At 35.1% G+C, this 24,192-nt stretch overlaps 1 protein-coding gene across 5 annotated transcripts in view; it reads left to right on the forward strand.

Moving 5' to 3' along the window:
• LOC309478268 (transcription factor COE1-A-like) overlaps positions 1–23,704 on the forward strand; it is a 130,076-nt gene extending 106,372 nt beyond the window's left edge. Inside the window, exons 11-18 of one of the 5 annotated variants that reach the window (XR_014198917.1) lie at positions 2,115–2,203; positions 11,178–11,243; positions 12,460–12,637; positions 12,757–12,936; positions 14,971–15,165; positions 17,854–17,922; positions 19,566–20,829; positions 20,871–23,704. Coding sequence is in view for 3 of the 5 variants with exons in the window: in XM_082141851.1 (XP_081997977.1) it covers positions 2,115–2,203; positions 11,178–11,243; positions 12,460–12,637; positions 12,757–12,936; positions 14,971–15,165; positions 17,854–17,921 (776 nt within the window). In the remaining 2 variants the exon portion in view is untranslated. Of the gene's footprint in view, positions 1–2,114; positions 2,204–11,177; positions 11,244–12,459; positions 12,638–12,756; positions 12,937–14,970; positions 15,166–17,853; positions 17,923–19,565 lie in introns of all 5 variants that reach the window. The other 4 variants (XR_014198918.1, XM_082141851.1, XM_082141852.1 and 1 more) reach the window with 4 other exon arrangements.
• The last annotated feature ends 488 nt before the right edge of the window (positions 23,705–24,192 follow it).

A 24,192-nucleotide genomic window follows, 5' to 3' on the forward strand; every position in this document is an offset into this window, starting at 1 on the left:
CATGTGAATGTGTTTCCCAGCGCACTGACTCATCCATCTCCATATCACTTTATTAACAGATGCCACGCACACAGGAATACACACGCACACACCGGTTCCTGACACCAGTTTCTTTCTCCTTCATCCAGGCAGGTGTTTCAGATTAATTAGATATTATCAACCAACATTTCTAAGGAAATGTGTAATTGAAGGTCATTTATTATGGTAATAACTGTGAACAGCAGCACTTATACAGTCATAACCTATATGTTCTTAATTGCCACACTAACTTCAATATAACTTAAACAGAGTTTACAGTATCTTAACCATCTGCTCCAACCGACAGGAAAGTACCTTCGTTTCATGACCCAGCAGCCCCTAACACTCCCTCACACTCAAACTGCCCAAACCACTCTCTCTTTCTCTCTTCCTCTTTTCTCTCTTTCTTTACGTCCATCATTCAACAGCCTTGGGACCAGACACTCATTTGGACATGTTATTTATGAACGTTTTGCAATAGATGTTCATATTTTGGTTCTGATCGGATGTCATTTTTAGATCCCGTTATGTTTTGGACCACATGCTAACCAAAAAAAAACAAAGGACAGCACATAACTTGGCACCTGTTAAACACAGGCTGTAATGAATATATAATATGAATACATGAATTTAAGCTCCTGGAAATGGTTTCATCAACATTGTTGAAACACGATCCAGATTGAATGCTTTGCACAATAAAAAAGTATTTTTTGCTTTTATATATATATATATATATATATATATATATATATATATATATATATATATTGTGTTTTTAGGTTATATCTAATGTTGTGAAGGAGGTTGTGTGATTTAGATTAATAAAGTATTTAATAATATAATTTGATATACATTTTTCATTTAATGTCATGGTTGACTTGCCATCCTTCCTTGCTATGTTTAATTTATTTATTTATTACAAAATGGGTTTATTATATTATATTATATTATATTATATTATATTATATTATATTATATTATATTATATTATATTATATTATATTATATTATATTAGTAATTTATAGTACATACACTTACATATACATGGGCAAATTACTCAAAAAAATTATTAATTACTAGCTACTAATAACATATTTAACAGTGTAATTAGATTACTGTGCTTATTACTCTCTCTAAAAAGTGTTGCATTACTTATTGCTAATTACTTTATTAATGCCGTATCAACATTGACCAGTTGAACAATACAAGGATAGACATGAAACTGAACTGACCAAAGTGTGTAAAGGGAGAAGGTTACATTTAAAATATATATTTTAACATTAGATGTTACATTTTGATGTAAAGTCTACTATTGTTTTATATAGAATTGTAGAAGTCTGTACGGTATTTAATGCAATTATATCAGAAGTAACTGTAATTGAATTAAGAGAATGAATGCTTTGTGTGTGTGCATGCTCGCGTGCGTGCGTGTGTGTGCGTGTGTGTGTGTGTGTGTGTTTCTCTTTAAAATTTGTAGTTTGTCTGAGCTGGTTATAACATATAACAGAACTGTCTTAAATGCTACTGCCATCAGGAGTTTGTGTTTGGTCCCCTACTTTTAAGTAGGCTCGTAAAACTGTGGCACTTTACAAACATAGTGCCATCATAAACAGTTCTTCTTCTACTTCCATTTTCTGTCCATTACTGGAGCAAATGGTCCTCCATCTCATCCCTCGCTCAGACTGAGTGACAGGCTTTTCGCGGTTCTGACAGCATAAAGACTTTATGCAAAGTAATTGCTGCGCTAAACGTAAAAACATAAACGTCCTACGATTACGTGCTATATGCGCTCCCTGCACTTAACATGGGCGTAAGAATTCCCAACAATTTAAAATGACTTCCATTAGAACCGCTGTATTTATTAATATTGCATTTTTGTAGCTGCATATTTAGAGAGAGAGAAAAAAAAAGTTAATTTACAACTAAAGGTCCATGTTTTGTTCCAAAAAATGTGGAGAGCCTTTTATTCTTTGCAGCCTTACAATGGTCAGCTATGTACTAGTGTTAAATGTAGAGTACCAATAGGACAAAAACAAACCAGTCTTTTCTAAAATTGACCTAAAATGAATGGATTTGTCTCTGCTTTTGTTTGTAGCCCTGAACGAGCCCACCATAGACTACGGTTTTCAGCGGTTACAGAAGGTGATACCTCGACATCCAGGAGATCCTGAACGCCTGCCAAAGGTACGAGTAAGCGCTTCCACTATTTCCACTATTGTTAAAGGAGAACTTGGTAACTTTTTTAACTTAATAAAACTGTCTAGAAATCATTTGGATGGTTAAACAACCTGTTCTGGTGATATTGGTGACTTTCCCCGCTCCCCCCAGCGTTCCCAGGCGGAAAACCAACCTTGCAACTTGCAACACTACCGTCCCGGCAAGTTAGAAATTGGAAGTCTCGTGAGAAGCGAGAGCGAGAACGAGAACGAGCGCGAAACACAAATTGCTTTACGGCAATTCGACATAAACACACACGCATGTATGATGTATTACCAGATTACCCACCTCGGTAGACATAGCTCCACGCGATACAGTTGGCTTGCTCCGATCAAAACAAACGCACATGAGCAGCGGTAGAGAGGGGGAGGAGGCCGCCGCAAGTGAGTTTTTTACGACTGTGTTGTGAAATATACGCCCCCCCACAGCTGTAGGGGGAGCTCGTGGGGAAAACATGCGACAACAAAAGGGAAAATCAGCGAAGAAGTGACAAGAGTTCGCTAGAGTTACCGAGTTCTCCTTTAAAGACACATCAACGGAAATGTGATTTTGAAATGAGGTGTTATATATATAACTGACTGATAGCTGATTAATATTTAAAGGCTTAATTGCATGACTTCATTGAACTAACCGGTTTATCAAGAATCCATGTTGGGTGGGCTGGATCATGAATCATTATACAGCCGTATGCATTTCATCTGACATTCTGCTATCACTATTAAGTGCTTCCAGATCCTCTTTCCTTGATTCAGAAAGAGTGCTACAGCATTAGCTATAACATCAAAGTAATGATTCTCACTTATGAAGGACTGAGATGGCGGGCTGCATGGTTATGTCATCATTGTCTTGGTGATGAAACTCATATGGTAATAATTCTGCTTGGATGAACATTAGAGTCGGTTGCAAAAGGACAGAAAGAGTTGCATCATGAAAAAAAAAAAAAAAAACGTTCAGTCTGTTGCTGTCGTTCTACTTCTACGTGTATATCGAGCCATGTTTTGCATGTGTTGTGTTTGTTGTAATGTTGTTCTCTGAGTGTAACAAGTACTCTCTATAGCTTTAACTGATTTTCAGGTTGGGCTATTTGGTCTTATTAAAATTTAGTTGTGTAAATAGTCCAAATAAGAGTTTTTGGTTTGTGTTTGTTGTGCTGGACCTCTAGAAATATGGCATAAAACAGGCTTTGTTCAATCACTGGGATTTACAGTTCAAATCTCAGTTATACCAGGACTAGGTCAGGAGTCAGAAAACATTGGCTTAGAATTCGCCAAGTACAACGTGTTCCTGGATCAACTTTCTAGTTGGTCCTGGAACATCATTCCTATTGACAAATCCTTTATTTTTATTTTTTTTTTTTTTTTGTGGGGGGTGATTTGGGGTTAGACCTCAGTTTAGGCCTGAGGTTTGGGACTAAAACACAATTCTGGCATTTTGATGGAAATAAAAAAGGCCTGTTCACACCTAGGACGATAACTATAACAATAACGATAAAGATCTGGTTTGAACTTTGAGAGCTAATCCTGATCCATTCTGCTTTAAAGTGTTTTGAGCATTTAAAGCGACAGAACAATATGCGTTGGTTATACTATAGTTATAGTATATAATATAATATATAATAGTCTTGTAGTTAAATACCCATCCATTAAGTGTTGATATTTATTTATTAATTGCAAAATGCAACATTTTATGAATTATATTATATTATATTATAGTATATTATATTATATATATTATTAAGTGTTGCTATTAATTTATTAATTATAAAAAATGCATAATTTTATGATTATATTATATTATATTATATTATATTATATTATATTATATTATATTATATTATATTATATTATATTATAAATAGACATCTCTTTTAATTGTTTGGAATATGACATATATTATGAGACATGTTTATTGTTAATTATTTCTAGCAAATATTTTCTGAACAAAACATGTAATACAATTATTTCATTGTGGGTTTTTTTTTTCAGTCTTTTATCAGTCATTAGAAAAACAATTATAGATATTACTGACTAAAGGTTTTAAAATGAATTTCCCAGTGTTTCCTCAATATTGTTATATTATATTATATTATTATACTGTATTATATTATATTTAGATTAGCTTGTTTCTGAGCTATTACATTAATATTATATTATTTTAGAGTAAATCTCAGAGGTAAATGATGCGTTGATGAGCAGTCTTACTCTAGACAACCACCTTTCTCTAGCCCTGACATCTGATTGGTTGATAGGAATATTGTTCCAGGACCAACAATAATGTTGATTCAGGAAGATCAAAAATCACTGAAACTTCACAAGTTCCCATTCAACATTCACCCTATAGGAGTATTGAGTTTGTTTAGCTTGTTGAAATTATTCTGTTCGTTTCGCAAGTGTGTATGTTTGGTGATGAATATACATGTGAGTGTATGTTTAAGAGTGGTGTGTGTGTGTGTGAGTAAGTTTAAGAGCTCGGGCACCCAGAGGTGATCCATCATGGTGAAGTCAGCTGTCCAGCGGTGCCTCCCGGCAGGTCAGCGATCGAAGTCTCTGCTGGCCGGACTTTATTACTGCTCCACCACCAGTAATTGAGTCACAGCAGAGGGTGTGTGTGTGTGTGTGTGTGTGTGTGTGTGTGTGTGTGTGCTTGAGAGGAGGAAGAGAAATTATTCCAGCACACTGGCACCTCTGACATTCAGAACAGTGTTGAGCTCAATGAAGAGGTCGAACATATGGAGGAACAGAGAATCATACATAATCTCTCGCTCTCTCTCCATCTCTCTTGTCTTGGCCGCTGTCCCGTTGGCAGTGGTGGCGCCACACACACACACACACACACACACATGTTCTGTTCCTCTCCGCCCCATCGATTTTCTCGTCCTTATTGAGGTAATAACAGTTTGTTGACGGGGCTCTCTTTTCAACTGCTCACCTCAATCATACCAGCCAAACACAGGGAGAGAGAGAGACTGGCACACACACATATGTTTACCTAGCCATCTAAATAAGGGCATACCATAGACTTCTATTGTTTGTATATAAAGCTAAGTATAGACTATGTAATTACAGACAATGGTAAACCAAACCCAAACTGTTTCAGAATAAAAATATATTTACTTCATGAAGGATTTTTACCCTTGAGGATGTGGACGTATACCTGAATTTCCCAAATAGATTGACTGACTGATTGATTAATTGATTAATTTTTTATAAATTTTTAATTGGTGGGAACAGGTTTGTTCTCAAAGTATAACTAAGTAAACACTCAAAACAAAAGAACTTAAGTTCAAGATATTTTTGCTTATTTTGAAGCTACCGTATGCTCACAATATGTAGGATATTGTTATTTACAGCCTGTAAAAAAGCATCTTTTTAAGCGAACATTTGCTAGACAGCACATGCAATATAAATATTTCTTTGTTTTTTACACTTTTATCGGTCATTAGAGAAACAATTGTGAACATTATGACCTTTTTCAGTTCGTTTTTCAATGTTTCTCACATCTAAACCTCTCAGTTTAGTGTTGTTCCCAGTTCAAACTCAGACACAGACAGACATGAGAGACACAGAAGGACAGACGGTGTAGTAGCCCGTATGAAAGGATTAGAGAGGACAACAGAAGTGTGAATGCTCTACTGGACATTAACATTGACGATGAGGTCCAACATGGACCAACTTAATAACCTGCCCATTTTGAACCGTTTATTGATCAGTTTTTAGCATGAATGTTCTTAAAGGAATAGTAATTCTGTCATGGTTCACGTTGCTCCTCCATGACTTTATTGATTCTGTCAACACAAATAACATGTTCAAACCATCCAATTTAAACTTTAAAGCTTCAAAAAATCATGTAAAAATATTCACTTTATTCAAAGTGTTCTGCAGCCATACGATAGCTTTGTGTTAGGAAAAGACCAAAGGTAATTTTTTATATTACAAAATAATTACCCATTTATTGAACCTTTAGTCAAAATTCCACCCTAGAATTTAGTTTTTTGTTGACTATCACATTTGATACATAAAGATTTTATGGCTCATATAGTATGATATAGTGTGACTATGGAGCTCGTTCTCTAGGAGGAAAAATAATAATAATTCAGATGCACAAACTGACCAACAATTTTCAATTTTGTGCAGTTGCTGATGTTTATATGGCCAAAACCTAAGATTGATATTCTGATGACTTGTAATGGAAATCAATTAAATATTGTAGCAGTATTACAGACTACTTACATAAAATGCATATAAATATCAGTTGTCACTCTATATCTCCCAATAATATGTCTTACTATGATCGTATTTAAATGCTTAGTTTTATAATCAAAGCGCTGTAGTTTATATTGTGGGGGCAAAACATATAATGCAATGCAATACAATAATGATTGTGATGATCCTGGAAAGCCTGATGTATCATTTGACACTCACATTTTAACATGATTTTTCTATCAAGTAAACCTAAGCTGCTTCGGTCCAGAGAGTGTTCATTTTGACATATTACTAGCAATATAAAAGTCATTCTTATGTTTCCTTTATAAACATAATATTCAGATATCATTCAGATATCAGATATAATCAGATATCATTACATATGGAGTTGTCACCAGTTTATGATGTCACCATATATACAGAGTATGTGATGATGTCATGCTGCATCAGATCTGATCTAATCAACACTGTGTACAAATGCAGACAGTTTAGAAGAGTAAAGGGCTTTTATCGTCTATCAAAATGATGATCCAAACATGATGTGCTTCTTCCTGTAAAGTGTGGCTCAGTCACATAATGAATTTTCAGGAATTTTTTAAGTTGTTTGATGAGCTATTGCTGACGCAGTGCCATTTGGGACAATTATGGATTGTCTTTAACCATATACACTGTAAAGTATGATTTTTCAATAAAGACTATCTGAATATGTTTTACTAGAAAATACTTTTTCAGTTTTTCTACTTCAGAATATTAAGTTGTATTCAATGTTTCTTGTCGTTTCTTTGTAAATGTTTATTTCGGAGTGAAAATTGCTGTAGTTATGCTTGATTATGAACTGAACCGATCACTGTTTGACTTTTATGGATAAATCACTGAAAAACTAAATTGGCGCAGACACAATTTTTCCCTCAGAAATTGCTAGTAAATTTTACAAACAACACTGTAAAAACGATTCCGTTAAATTTACAGTAAAAAACTGGCATCTGTGGTTGCCAGAAATTTACCGTAAAAAATACAGTAGCAACATTTTAGGTTTTACAGACTTAACTTAAAATGTACAGTAATAAACCGTATTTCAATATCTGATATAATGTTAATTTATCAACCTATTGAAGTTAATATCGGTTTTGTACCATTGTAATACACAACCAACAATCACAACAATAATGACAGTCACATGATCAATCAAAGCTCATCACAAACAGTTATTATATACTGTAGGCCTATAGAAGCTGCGCAATGTCATTCACACACATTAAACACCATCATGGTAACACATGACATTTTAAAAATGCAATAAACATTAATTTAACAACATTAAATGTAACATAAAAACCTAATGTACATAACTGATTAGAAAAAAACTAAGAAAACGATGAAGAAACAGTTATTTCAACAAAAATTCATCATGTGAAGTGTCACGCAGGGAATTGTGGGAATGTCATTTTACGTTTTTTTCACTGTAAATTATACAATGATTTGTTCTTTTTCACTTCCAAAAACTGTAAATTTAACGGTTAAATGTTAATGTTAAAAACGGTAAAACATTAAATGTACCATTAGCTCTATCACAGTTATTTACAGTATATAGTAAGGAAACTTTCAGTTAACCAATTAACAGTTTTTCACTGTAGCATTTTTACAGTCTTTTACCGTTAAAATCACGGTCATTTTTTACAGTGAAAGTAAAACATTGATTTATATGTGAAATTTTGAAAGTAGAAAAACTGAATTTCAGTATATTTCCTTTTTAACACATACTGTACGCCAATAATCTTTTATTTACAACTTTGAAAAGTCATTTTTTTTTAACAGTGTGGTCCAAAGGCATAGAAAAACTTAGAGTGTTTCTTATTACACTTGTGATGTATAGAGCTCAGTGTTTCTGCTATAGGGTGTTCATCATCGACCTCTGCTCCTCATCTTTTCGGCTGCATCTGATTGATGTTTTGGCTAAACTCACACGTACTGGGAATTCACTGCCTCCGGGCCGCCCCGTGTTCATTCGGGCCCTTTCTCTCGCCAGTATCCCTTTCACGCTCCCCCACACTGGGCCGCAGAGGGACTCTCCTCCGCCTCCTCGCTCTCTCCGCGGGATCTATCGCTCTAACAGCTCCCCGTGACGATAATGAGAGGTTAACACAGTGCCAGCACGGCCATAATTGAGTGAATTTAGCACCTTGGACAGCGCACTAAAACTCCTCATTGCTTGCCTGACCCCCCATCAAGTTTTGTTTGTGCGTTTGTGTGTCTGTGTGTGTGCGGTGCGACACACCCCAGGCTTGATCGGAAGGCAATATGTTCCAACACAGCACTCGCAAGTCGCACACATGCTTAGGGGTAAGATCCTGATGAAGGTTGTGTCCAGATGGGGGGGGGGAGCAATTTTCTGCCTGTCACTCGGTTAGCTGGAGCAGCGCCCTTCTGCATTAACTTCTCCCACACGCCAACACACAGGACGGAGAAATATAAGGAAAACGCTGTAGTACTGAACAGTACTGCAATTTAAACATCTAACATTAGTACATTTATTGGGGAAAAATACATGAATTTCACTGGTAAAACTACTAATTTCGTGAATATAAGAATATCTTTGTAAACTGGTCATAAAACCACTTCATTCATGCATCGATTTACGTTTATATACATTATTTATATGAATATCAACATATTGATTTTATGTACAATTTAGATTGTAATCATTATGGCCATTTAAGAAGGGTTTATGATCGATTTCCATTTATATCATTGCAATTATCCATGTAAGATGATAAGATCTTATATGGGAGCTTGGAACAGTTTATGATGAAATGCTTTTGCAAATTCAACAAATTCGTTAAGTATTGTTTAAACCGAAGATTCATATATGAATGTGATAAATTACATATGATGGTTTTATAAACAACTATTATTATCAATGCAAAAAAAATGTATACGTATAGTACTACGGATTATATTAATATCAATGTGATCAATTACATAGAATGGCTTTAAGAACAATTTTCATTCATACATAGCAGTGAATACCACTCTTATGTGTATTCACGTTTGTTAAATGATTTACAGTTGCAACAATTAACAGAATAATAGTTTTACGAACTTTCTGCATTTATTTCCATGCAACAATTAATGTAAAAATTATTATTAAGTTACGCAAAGTTGTAACTTGTAACAAGTGATTCACATTTATAATAATATGATAACTACTTTTTACTTCATCGGAATGGTACGAAACTTGGTAAAACTTTTGGCACTTGATATGTGAACACACAAAAAATAAAAGATTCGAAAAGGTTAAATGGACCAAAAAATTGAAACTAATTTCATATAGTGATGAAAATCTTACTGAAAGCTCATTTTTTGAGATATCAACCTCAAATTTGGAACACAGCAGGTTTAGATTTATTTATTGGCTTTGGTTTTCTTGCAGTTTTAGAGTAAAACGTGTTTTGGAAAATAGATATTTCATTTAAAATTGATAGTAGTTTTTGCATTTTTCATCAAAAAAACCTTACAATTCTATTACTTTTTTAATTTCACTTTTTAAAACTTTTTCAGTAATAATCTGCCAACTTCCAACTTTAAAAAGAGACCAAACTTATGTCTGTGCTCCAAAGCATTCAAAATGTATGACAGTTTAAGTCGGAAATTTCATTTTCAGGTCTATGCTTAAAAAGTGAATAAATGGATTACTTACTTAACTACTGCATATAATTTAATACCATAAAATCCCTTACAAATATTATATATTAAATATTAAATAAAACATTATCAAACTAAAATAAAGTACATAAAATAAAAATAAAAATGTTGGTCATTTTTGACCACCTCACGAACAGTACTAGAGGGTTAATCATGTAAACGTATTAAAATAGCATTTGAGATTTAAAATTTCCACATATGAAACCTTGGTAATATGCTTCAAAATCACATAAACATTGCGAAATTCATGAGATTTTTCTTTTATGAGAGATGTTTATGTGTGTGTGATGACAAACCTACAGTAAGTGATATGATCAATGTTTCATCATTAATTCATTGTTTGTGAAAATTTGTTCGAAACACAGGATTTAGTGTCTGAACTTTTACTTTTACTGTGCCATTTGTTGCAATCCTCCCATGCTTGCACATCCCATGCTAGTTTGATAATGTGGAGATATTGCACAAGCCACATAATCACATTATTAAAACAACACAAAAGTCACTAATGCTTTCCAGTCATTACACTTAAACAATCATGACACCCGTTGTCCTTCTCCCCCATCATGTGACTGCGCAGAAAAGCGTATGTTAAAGTAATTATTTCTCATTAGCAGGAACGCATTGATTCCCTCTCTGATGTACCGTCATCGCAAGAGCTCTTACGAGAGCTGGCTTTCTGCTGAGTTATTGCCCAGTACTGTGAAACCGAGTGACCTTCACTGCAAACATAGATTGCATTGTCCTTCCTCAACGCAAAGCAGATGTTTGCTGAAATACTGCACTTTTTCATCCTGACAGACACAGAACAATTGAGCAAACATCAGCTCCATGTGTTCCACTTGGCTGTGATCACTGACGTTATTAAACGGCAATTCAACCTTTTTTCATCTGTGAAAGAGAACAACATTCCATTGTATAGTTACAAGTGATAAGTGTTATGGATTGTACATTTATGAACAATGAACTGAGGATGAAAGGGGTTCTAAATCTTTTTTATCATCAATATTTTCTTTGTTTGTGTGTTGTTTTGCATACAGGAAGTGATTTTGAAGAGAGCAGCAGATCTGGTGGAAGCACTTTATGGAATGCCCCACAACAACCAGGTGAGGAACATTATCATTGATACATAACAGTTGCATAAATCTTAGCACATTTTGAAAATATATGGGTGTTTCTGTCACTACTTTTGGCCCCGAAAAAAATAAATAATAATTTAAAAACTAATGGGTAGTATTTGTCTATTTACAATGCCCAACAGTGTACATACATCACAGAAGAATTATGTTATTTTCCCCCCCAGTCATGAACATTTTCACCACGTAAAAATTATTTATCGGGTTTAATAGCTTTCTGTAATGGAAATGACAATGGCTGAAAATTGTATTTCAAACTTTTTTTTAATAAAATTTCAGTCACACTTTAGATTAGAGTCCAGTTCTCAATATTAACTGATATTAACAACGACTTTTGCCTCAATAAACTCCTAATTACTACTTATTAATAGTTAATAAGGTAGTTGTTAAGTTTAAGTATTGGGAAGGAGTAAGGGATGTAGAATATGGTCATGCAGAATAAGACATTAATATGCTTTATAAGTACTAATAAACAGCCAATATCCTGGTAATATGCATGCTAATAAGCAACTGGTTAATAGTGAGAAATGCCCTTATATAAATTGTCTCTGCCTAAACTAAAGTGTTACCAAATTTTCTTTTTACCTTGTTTTGCTAAGGCTATTTTCATATAGCTAGCCTTTTTATGTATCTTAAATACAGACAATTAAATAACATTTTCAAACTTACATAATTCGAAATTACTACATGATTGGAAATAAAAAATTAAATAAAATATTGTACTACTAACAATGTATCGAAAGCACGCTTTTCACTGTCACTGTTGTCTGTTGTCTTCTTGATAAACAAGTACACTAACTTTTGAAGAAAAGAAACTGTTAGTGACAAAATATTCACGAGGGGAATGAGGGACGCAATTGTTAAAATATATATTAAAATAATTTTAACGCAATAAATATTTAAAATAATTTTTATTCGGATTATCACAGTTTTATTATTAATGGTTTTGTATGATGGATTTTCATATTTTAATATTGAAAGTCTGAGTCTGACACAATAAAGGGAAAAACAATACCATTTACAGTACAAAAAAGGAATTATAAAATGTTTCCAAGACCGTTTCTAAAGTGACCTTCATGTAACGCAAACTAAAAACAAAAAAGCCCAGAGAAATAAAAGTGAACACCCATATATGTCCTAAAGGAAAGTGTTAAATTGTGAGAGATGATGAATCATTTTTCCCTAGGAAATAATTCTAAAGCGAGCAGCGGACATTGCTGAAGCCCTGTACAATGTGCCACGAAACCACAACCAGCTCACCGGCCTCACCAACAGCTCCGTCCATGCGAGCATGATGGGAGTGAACTCTTTCACTGGACAGCTCGCCGTTAACGTCTCAGAGTCGTCTCAGGGTGGAAACCAGGGTGAGATATTGTTTCTCTCTCTCACACACACAAACTTGCACAAGAGTCCATCAAAGCTGTGTACACGCTACTTTGGCGTAAAGGTGAGTTGGCTAAGTTTTCTGTGTGTCTGGTTGCAGGTTTCAGTCGTAACACGAGTAGCGTATCGCCGCACGGCTATGTGCCCAGTTCCACCCCTCAGCAGGGCAGTTACAGTACGGTATCCACCAGCATGAATGGCTACGGCAACGGCGGCATGACCAACCTGACCGGCTCCCCGAGCTTCCTGAATGGCTCAGCCACCAACTCGCCCTACGCAAGTGAGTTTCCAAGATATGATATATTCTATATATTTCGTCCATAAAACACAAAAAGAGATGTTTAGCAGAATGTCCAAGCTGCTCTTTTCCATACAATAAAAGTGAAATGATGAAAATTCACCTTAAAAGCACTTAAACCTACTCTGACATGCTTTCATGTGCTTTTTAAATACATACAAATGAGATTTGAGATCTTTTAAAATACATTTAAAAGGTGTTTAAAGTACAATCTTTTGATTCCGGGAGTGAAATTTGACAGTTGAAGTGCTTAATTCACACTCCCAACAAGGCTGTGTTTCCAAACAAACTTCTGTCTTTGATGCACAATCATTGCAGGAAGTCTGACAGTATGGGCCTTTAGGTCTGATGCAATTCCCAACTGAGAATTCCCACAATCCTCCTGCTCCGCAGTCTGTATTCAACAGCTCTTTAAAAGTTCTCTCCTCATCAACTGTTGACGCACTTTCTCTTCTGCTCGCCTGACAAAGCCACCTCACTCCAGCTGTTATTTATTGTTCTAATTCTTAATTGCTCGCTCTTTCCAATTAACCAGAGATGAGAAAGCGAGCCAGAGACAAAAGAATTGTGATGTGTTTGTTTGGTTTAATTATGACTTGATCAGTGAAGGGTGTTTGTTTGGGGGGAAATCTGACACTTTATTTACGGGACAACGATGTATTAAACACGTTTATGCGTTTTTTGCACACAGACGACAACGTTGACAAAACGATTCCCGTTCACACGATTCCGCGAAAACTATTAAAAACGCTGTATTCTGCTGCCGTGCCAGTAGTTGGCGATGTCACTGTCAGTAGTTGCGCATGATGTAATCGTTTTCACAAATTCGCATTTTTGTAGTTTACAAAGAGACGATAACGGTTTTCAAAAATTTGCATTGTCAGGTCCACAAAACGTTGTTGTGTAAATGAATGGCCAAAACACATTAAAAAGTTTTCAGTTTTTAGTTGAAAATGATGTCGTGTAAATGCCCCCTAAATTTTCAAAAAGGAGAAGAAATCAGCAGGACGCACAAGCACAACTTTGACTTAAACACCACACAAAAGAAAAGAAAGCAATCAAAAATCCGTCAATGCAAACCTGCCCACTTTTTCCTCCGACGGCTCTGGTCCTTTTAACAAAAACAGGGTTTTACTGCCTCTGTCAAATTTTAATTCTGTGAATTAAAGACTGTTAATTAAATCAATGAAGTAATTGATGGGCTAACACTTGAAATGCAATGTTAACAAGTATTATAAAAGGCTCACTGACTCCATCAGACAATTCCAATCAGTCCCAGAGACCCCTGTTAAGCTTTCAATTTTCATCAATTGATTAGACTTGATTAATGGATTGTGCATTTGCTGCAAGGTTTCACTTGATCTAATTTAATGTGGCAACTTGGATTTTTAAATGAAGAATATAAAAAGGAAAACTATCCCAAATAGCAAAATTGACCCAAAACAAATAGCTAAAGGTTGAACCCAAAATTATTTTAATTGGGAAAGGAAAATGTTTTAACATTAAAGGGATACTCCACCGAAAAATGAAAATTCTGTCATCATATACTCACCCTCATGTTGTTTCAAACCTGTATGAATTTCTTTCTTTGGCTGAACAGAAAGGAAGATATCTAGAAGAATGTCAGTAACCAGACAGTTTTAGATACCATTGACTTCCATAGTATATATTTTTTCCTACTATGGAAGTCAATGGTATCTAAAACTGTCTGATGACTCACATTCTTCTAGATATCTTCCTTTCTGTTCAGCCAAAGAAAGAAATTCATACAGGTTTGAAACAACATGAAGGTGAGTATATGATGACAGAATTTTCATTTTTTGGTGGAGTATCCCTTTAAAATTTACATTAAAGAAGAAAAAACAATTGCTTCTTCTGAAGTGATTTAGTTTAACTGCAACTAATCATTTCCGCCCTAAACTCTTTCCCACAAGAATTTCCTTTCCTAATTGATCTCTTCCTTCCTTGTCTTTCTGCTAAATCCAAAATTCACCCTCACTTCCTGCATTTCCTCAGTCGTCCCCTCCAGCCCCACCATGGCCTCCTCCACCAGCCTGCCCTCAAACTGCAGCAGCTCCTCTGGAATCTTCTCCTTCTCTCCGGCAAACATGGTTTCAGCTGTGAAACAGAAGAGCGCGTTCGCTCCCGTCGTTCGGCCCCAATCCTCACCTCCACCGACATGCACCAGCACCAATGGGAACGGTCTCCAAGGTAACGCACAAGTCCTTCACACTCAAATGACAGTAATGGCATCATAAAACTTTGAAAAATGAAAATACTGCAGCAATAAAAAAGGATGTTCACCCAAAACACTGACAACGCTGTATACCACTGTATGTGCGAATGACTTCCAGGGGATCGACTTTTCTAAAGGAAAGTCTTGCGCAACTCATTTTGACACCTGTAATGATGTTAAAGGGATAGTTCACCCAAAAATGAAAATGCTGTCATAATTACGCACCCTCATGCCGTTCCAAACCCGTCAGCCTTTCGTTCATCTTCTGAACAAAAACGAAGATTTTAATGAAAATCTGAGATATTTCTGTCACTCTATTGACAGCTACGCAACTTCCATTCTGACGCTTCGAAAAGTTCATAAAGAGATCCATATGAATTGAGTGGCTTTTATTCACATATAAACACTCATCGACGCACACATCAGTTGTGATTAATGAAAGCTTAAGCATGTTCGCTTGATGTGCGAGAACCAATGAGGTTCATTCTCGTGTTACGCAGCATGTTTGAGCTTCAGCAAGAACCAATGAGGTTCATTCTCGTGTTACGCAGCACATTTGAGCTTCAGCAAGAACCAATGAGGTTAATTCTCGTTGTTACGCAGCATGTTTGAGCTTCAGCAAGAGCCAATGAGGTTCATTCTCGTGTTACGCAGCATGTTTGAGCTTCAGCAAGAGCCAATGAGGTTCATTCTCGTGTTACGCAGCACATTTGAGCTTCAGCAAGAACCAATGAGGTTAATTCTCGTTGTTACGCAGCATGTTTGAGCTTCAGCAAGAGCCAATGAGGTTCATTCTCGTGTTACGCAGCATGTTTGAGCTTCAGCAAGAACCAATGAGGTTCATTCTCGTGTTACGCAGCACATTTGAGCTTCAGCGAGAACCAATGAGGTTCATTCTCGTGTTACGCAGCACATTTGAGCTTCAGCAAGAGCCAATGAGGTTCATTCTCGTGTTACGTAGCACATTTGAGCTTCAGCAAGAGCCAATGAGGTTCATTCTCGTGTTACGCAGCACATTTGAGCTTCAGCAAGAACCAATGAGGTTAATTCTCGTTGTTACGCAGCATGTTTGAGCTTCAGCAAGAACCAATGAGGTTAATTCTCGTGTTACGCAGCATGTTTGAGCTTCAGCAAGAACCAATGAGGTTCATTCTCATGTTACGCAACACGTTTGAGCTTCAGCGAGAACCAATGAGGTTCATTCTCGTGTTACGCAGCACATTTGAGCTTCAGCAAGACCCAATGAGGTTCATTCTCGTGTTACGCAGCACGTTTGATCTTCAGCAAGAGCCAATGAAGTTTGTTCTCGTGCGTCAAGCAGGTTCGGTTTATCTTCTGTTTATGTTAATTGATTAATATGTGAATAAAAGCATACATTTAATCTGTTTATCATATAAAGTGATCAAGTGTCTTCTAAAACATTGGACAAAACTGATTGATTCATATGGGTTAGTTTTACAATTTCTTTATGAACTTTTTGAAGTGACAAAGTGGCGGTTGCATGGACTGTCAATAGAGGGACAGAAATCTCTCAAATTTCATTTAAAATATCTTCACTTGTGTTTCAAAGATGAACAAAAGTCTTACGGGTTTGTAACGTCACGAGGGTGAATATTTTATGATAATTTTTTCATTTTTGGGTGAACTAACCCTTTAACCAAGCATTTATATGTAAATCTGTAATGAAGTCATAAATACAAAAGTAATGATGGTGATACTGAAGTACCACACTGATTGTAATAGAAAATCCTTAGTTCCTCACTAGAAACTCACTAATACAACAAATGGTTAAGTAAAATTGTGGTTACGGAAACTATGTCCGAATATGGTTGTTGAAAGGTCCCCCCAAACACTTTCTTTTGACTTATTTGGGCAGAGCAAGCTTTAAAACCCCTTATAAGTTGCATTCTGCCGTATACAGTACTCCAATAAAACAATACTGCTAGAAAGAGGCTCTTAATGGGTGGAGATGTTTTTTTTTTTTTTTTTTTGTGCATAAAAGTTCAAAAGTTTGGGGTCAGTAAGATTTAAAGAAGTCTCTTCTGCTCACCAAGGCTGGATTTATTTGATCACAAATACAGTAAAAACAGTAATATTGTGAAATATTATCACAATTCGAAATAACTTTTTTTCTTTTTTAATATATTTAAAAAATGTAATTTATTCCAGTGGCAGTCAGTGTCACATGATCCTTCAGAAATCATTCTAATATTCTGATTTGGTTCTCAAGAAACATTTCTTATCATTATCAATGTTGAAAACTGTTAATAACAGTTAATGTTAATTGTTAATAACAATAATGGTTTCCCCAAATATATTAAGCAAAACAGTTATGCTTAATACTGTATATATGGGGAAACCATGTTATTTTTCTATTTCTATGATATTATTCTATGATTTTTTTTTAACGACGTGAAAATCTTTACTAATGCTTTAATTGAATGCGTCCTTGTTGTATATAAAAAAGTCTTAATTACCCCAAACTTTTGAATGGTAGTGTAACATCACTAAAGACCAGTATGGATCTGTAACGTAAACTAGAAGCATGAATGTCTAATCTTCCTTTTGACCATATACTCACCCATAATTCGATCTGATATTAACCTCTCTCTCTCTCTCTGTCTTCTTTCCCTTTCCCGTCTTCTTCTCTCCACTTCCCTCAGATCAGTCTTTTGTCGACTCTAACAAGTACTCCACAGCCAGCGCACTCCAGGGCCTGGCCTTCTCCTGAAGTACGTTACTCATCCGTTACTTCTCCCATGTTCATCCCACTCCCCACATGTTTCTGTATCTGATCATCCATCCATCCATTCCATCCAGTAAAATTTTTATTTCTTAAGGTAAAGTGTGTAATTTGTTACTTTTAAATACTTAATGCTTAAGAGTCAGCTATAAGAAATTCATTTTGACCAATGGCGTGAGATGGAGGCGGGACTTTCTGTTTGCCGACCAATGACATACATGAGGAATGTTTGAGAAACCTGTTTGAAAACAGTAATTATTTTTGCAGTTCCATTTGTTGACGCTAATGTGCAGAAATTACACACTTCACCTTTAAATATCCCATGTTTCCCATATATCAAACTCTTTCTGTTTTATCATAAACCTGTAGAGCATGTTACTTCCAAAATTATGTTATTGTCTGTCAATTTTATGTGTGAGTGTCTATTCGCTTGTGTTGGGGTGTTGAGTTTCACCTCCAGCAGTTCCTAGAGAACACAACCCTTCCAAAATAGTTCACCTCTCTCTTTTTTTTCCTTCTTTTTTTCTTGTTTGTCAGCAGTTGCTAAACTCATGTCGAGTCAGACCTGCAGTGCTAAGCATTTTTCTCTTGTTAAAAAGTCCATGTTGGCTAACTCATATTAAAAAGAGTGACGATTCTGGAATGAATTTCAATTGACGTGATATTAGACTGTCTCAGCTTTACAATGAATTCATCATTTTTAAGTGGTGCACACCAGGGCAAGCATGGTCTTACGAGCCCAGAACAATGAAGCTAACTGCTTGCAAACAATTAGGAGTTGGTTGAGACGTTTAATCAACCGCTTCAAATGTCTAGTTTGTGCCAATTTTGCATTGACGCTGAAAGAGTTTAGGATTTATCCCTCATCTGAAAGGGCCACGGTTTGTTACACAGATGAGAAATCAGTTTTCGAGTCTAAATAACTATTAATAGCTGCGGAAAATATGAAACGATGTCCAGTCTCATAGCGATGCTTTGCTGTGCAACTCACACTCTTACATACACTACTGGTCAAAATTATAAGAATAATTCCCTTTTTTTCATGCTTTTTTATTTTATTTGTATGTCTCTTGTGCTCACCAAGACTGTATATTAATTTGATCAAAGATACAGTAATATTATGAAATATCATTACAATTAAAAGAGCTGTTTTCTATTTTAACATATTTAAATTTTGTATTTATTCCTGTGATCAAAGCTGAATTTTCAGCATCATTACTCATCATTCAGTGTCACATGATCCTTCAGAAATAATTCTAATATGTTGATTTGCTGCTCAAGAAACATTTCTGATTATTATCAATGTTGAAAACCGCTGCTTAATATTTTTTGTGGAAACTGTGATACATTACCATTCAAATGTTTGTGGTAAATAAAACAGTTATTTTAAATTGCAATAATTCTTCACAATTACTGTTTTTACTGTATTTTTTTATCAAACAAATGCAGCCTTGGTGAGCACAGGAGATTTCTTTCAAAAACATTACAAAATCTTATACTCCAAACTTTTGACTAGTAGTGTTTCATTCACTCACATTTTATATGTAGCTCTTTTAATGATGGGTTGTTTAATGGAGTAGAGTGAACTAACTCTCTCTCTCTCTCTCTCTCTCTCTCTCTCTCTCTTCACAGTTATCCCTGGAATGATCGTTCCTCCCATGTAGGGTGCGTCTGTGCGTGTGTGTGTGTGTGTGTGTGTGTGTGTGCGTGCGTGCGTGTGTGTGCAGACAGAAAGATGAAACGTGCTCTTTCATGCCACTGGTCTCACTGAGCGTGTTCAGAAAACTCCGGTGCTGGACTGACCTCGCGGTCCTGTTCTGAAGGATGAAAAACTACAAACTCAGGCCCTTTTTAACACAATCTGCTTTGAAACAAAAAGATATAGAGGAAGAACGATAGGAGAAAAAAATATTGGACTGAACTGTTGTACCTCCCTGTTTTGATGTTGAAATTTGTACTCACCTTCTAGACACTTTTTAAGATAAGGAGCGACAGCACAGACGATGCTCACCCGCCCCATCTACACTATAACATGAGAGGTCTATTTATTTAAAAAACGTAGTTATTGATTTGCCATCATATTTGTGTGTTTCTGTGTGTACCACCCTTTTATGAAATGATACCTGACACGATATTGCAGTGGTTTCTATTTATGATTTTAGATGCTAACGAAGGATTGCAGGTGATTTTTGCGCAGTAATGTCCCACTGAATTTGCTAAATTGCTTTTGAATTTGAAGACATTTTGGTCAATCACGTCTACAAAATGTGCCAGCAATGTGAATTTATATTTAAACTGTGGCGGTGAAGATATAATTTATGTTTTTTTGTATTTTTTTTTACCATGGTTAAAAACCAATTTGTAAATGCCAAAGGGAGAAACTCAGCTCCTTTGCATTGTTACTGTCATGATGTCCTGATCTTCACACTCATATCCCATTTGCTGAGATTATGTTGCCTTCAAGTCCTCCAGGGAAGTTGTGATTAAAAAATATTTGGTTGTACAGTATATACAGTATATTGGGCATGTTTGAAATGTCATGTGTGAAGTATGGAAGCTTGTTTCCGCCACAGAATAAAAAATTAAATAAAAAAGGTAATTGCAACTTTTTATCTCACAATTCTTTTTTTTTTCTGCAATTGCGATTTTATATCTTGCCATTCTGAGAAAAAAAGTCAGAATTGCGAAAATATAAACAAAATTGTGAAAATATAAATAAAATTGTGAAAATATAAACAAAATTGTGAAAATATAAACAAAATTGCGAGTGATAAAGTCAGAATTGCGAGATATAAAAACAATTGCGAGTTATAAAATCAGAATTGTGAGATATAAACAAAATTTTGAGGTGATAAAGTCAGAATTGCTAGATATAAACAAAATTGCGAGTTATAAAGTCAGAATTGCAAGATATAAACACAATTGCAAGTTATAAAGTCAGAATTGCTAGATATAAACAAAATTGCGAGTTATAAAGTCTGGATTAGCGAGATATAAACAAAATTGCGAGTTGTAAAGTCAATTGTAATATATAAACACACAATTGTGAGTTACAAAGTCAGAATTGTCTGCTGATTTCTCTCTCGCAATTGTTTATATCTCGCAATTCTGACTTTATAACTCGCAATTGCGATTTTAGGGAAAAAAATTGGAATTGCAAAATACAAACTCGCAATTGCGAGAAAAAAGTCAGAATTCCGAGTTACAAAGTCAGACTTGTCAGCTGACTTTTCTCTCACACAATTGTATATATTGTGAGTTTATGTCTCGCAATTCTGACTTTTTTATAAATTCACAATCTTTTTTATTTTTTATTTTATTCCCTGGCGCAAACAAGCTTCCATAGTGACACTTTTTAGTACCAATGCAACAAAATTAAAAGCGAAAGGTGCTTGTAAGTTATGTACCTGCTGCTTTATGTTTTTTTTTTTATATGGTTTTGTCACATAAAAGTAGTGTTTTCGGTTTAGCTTGATTGCTATTCTTGAGCACACAAAATGCATTCAAAACATTCAGTCCATTTTCACAGTTATTAAGATCAATACCAATTTGTTTCCACAGTGATTTTTAATTAACACAACTCTAACTTGGAAAGACTTAAAGGCTTAAAGAAAGTTTCTCATTGGAAATAATGCTGTGGCAAATGTGATCATTCCGACATGACTTGAAGGCAGCATTTGACATTTCATTCTCATCTCTACCCAGTTTTTTCATTGTGTAACACCAAAATGTATAGACCAAACACGTACCCATAGTAAGACAAAATAGACAAGACAAGTACACATTATATACAGAGACAAGGCGATCAAAGCCCAAACGTTCTAAAGCGATTGCTGCCTCCTTTTTACAGTATATCTACTCTCTATGGAGGATTTGTATTTGTGGAGTGTGGACAACAAAAACGCAAATTATCAGTGTATTTTATGCCATTTCAAAAACCTTTTTCCTTTTAATTTGTCATTTATCATTTAGTTTGCGATGGACTTCCTCCAGAAGGCAGGATGAAAGATCGAGACGGAAACGATTAAGTATTTAATGCACGTTGGAGCCGTTTTGCTTTTCTTGTAGATTAGTGGTTCTCAACTCGCTTAGATTTCTTCATTGGATTCAAGCGGTTTCACAACGCAGCTCTGAAATGATCATGCAAGAGTCTTCAAAATCACGCTGATGTTGATTAAAATGACCATTAAATTATAACTATGCACATTAAATGATTAATCATTTAACATTTTTCCGCCCTGCTGCCCGTGACCCCATCAGAACAGACCCGTCGCCCGTTTTTGAGATCAGTCTGAACGTATGGTCGGGACATGAGGGGTTTGGATGTTACGGGATAGTCGGCACTGTGAAAGCTCTGCACCCCTCTCATGAATGATCAAAGATCTAGAAGACGACATTACTTAGGTTTTAGCACGTATGCTTTGTACAGACTGATAAATATGTTTGATTTTGTAATTCTCTTTTTTTTTGCCAAAGTAATTGTTTTAAATATATTTATACATCAGAATGGAGTCATAAGGCAGCTTTATACAACCTAGTGTCACTGATATAATGTTTACGACATACTTAGCAGATCTCATTGACTTTAGCTCTGAGGTTTCAATGATCACGAAGGGATATATGTAGGATATCCATAAGAATATTGTATGCATCGCTTGAAATTGTACATGCTTCAAACTGTCTTCATGTTTGTGTGTTTTTCGCTCATCGTTTGGCAATGATCTGTTTTTATTTTGTCATCTGCCGATTTGTGTCCATAAATGTGATTTTGGAATTTTACGTGTATAGTAATTTTGTATGTCAAAGAACAACCGCGTTTTTTAGTCCATTCGGAGTTTTTTTTTTTTTTTATGAAAATGTGTTGTTATACCATTTTGTTTCAGAATGCAAGATTTGTTCAATAATATGTACTTTTAATGCAATGAAGTTTGAGAATATATTCACCAAGTAAACAATATAATAATCTTTTAATTTTGCCTCTCTGGAACTTGGTCCAGAGAAAAGGATAGTTATTGTTTTGATGCTCAGCAAATATACAGTAATTTCTCCCTATTTTTTTTTTTATAGTTTTCCTTTGGAATCCACCCCCCCTCCCCCCAACCCCTTTTTCGTAAGGAAAAACAATACACATATCTTTTCCTTTATCTCCCTTGTCAATAATTCTACAGTCCTTGTTTTCTCATGGAAGTGTACCAACAATCAAATGTCTTAATGCAGATTTCTCTTTTTTACATTATTTATTTATTTTTAAAAGAATTTATTTAGATATCTTTGGGTAGAAAAAAAAAAAGTTAAACTATGGAGTAACAGCACAAGAGTCTATACAGTTATTCGCTCGTTCATGTCATTCCATGACACTCCTCTCCACTGTCACGTCTTAATGAGTTTCATCCCATTCTTGTTTCAGTGCATCACATCACAAAACTTTCCAAGTCCCTGCGTTTAGAATATCTGGGATTTTTAAACAACTATGTTAGCTTACGAGGCTTTCCCCCATTATTTAAGTGGGTATCAAATGCAAAGCTATCATTTGGTGGTCACTTGATTTATTGAATATTATGCCACACATCCAAAACTGAAAAGAAGTCTGCTACTATTTTTCCTGTTGATTGCATACTTGTTGTAGACTGGAATTTCAGTGGGCAGTTATTACTGGTGAAAAATATAAAAAGAAACTACTGTAAAGATGATCATTTTTTTAATTACCTTTGAACTGTAAAATAACTTTTTGACTTTCACAATATTTAATTAAAGTTTCCTCTTGTCTGTGACTCTTCATTCTTTGTGTTTTTCTTTTCCATTTCAAATGATAAAAATGTGAGATAAAACGAAGCGTTTAGATGCTATGTTTTAAAAAATTAGTTTACGACATTGTAATAAAGCAATTATTACATATGAATAAAGAAATTGTTGTAGTGCAGGGATTCAGACTACTGCATTTCACATGATCACACATACGCCTGTCATCTGCAATAAGAGTAGAAGTCAATTTATATTCACATCAGAAATTAAGTGCCCCTTATTAGTAATATGGACCATTTTAATGACTCTAGTTCATTAATATATTATATCCTTCTGGCATAAAAAATATGTCCACTGTCGCTTAAACATGTTAATGATGGCTCTGGTTCTTTTTTAAATTAAAATGCATTTGGCACTTAATTGATTCATCATTTACATTTACAGTCATCAGCAGATGTATCCGCATATATAAACTGAACTGATTTGACTGGCTTGAAAAATGTCAGTCCACTGACCA

Source organism: Leuciscus leuciscus (genome assembly GCF_965113295.1).
Source record: "Leuciscus leuciscus genome assembly, chromosome: 16".
In the NCBI taxonomy this organism is placed as follows: Eukaryota; Metazoa; Chordata; class Actinopteri; order Cypriniformes; family Leuciscidae; genus Leuciscus; species Leuciscus leuciscus.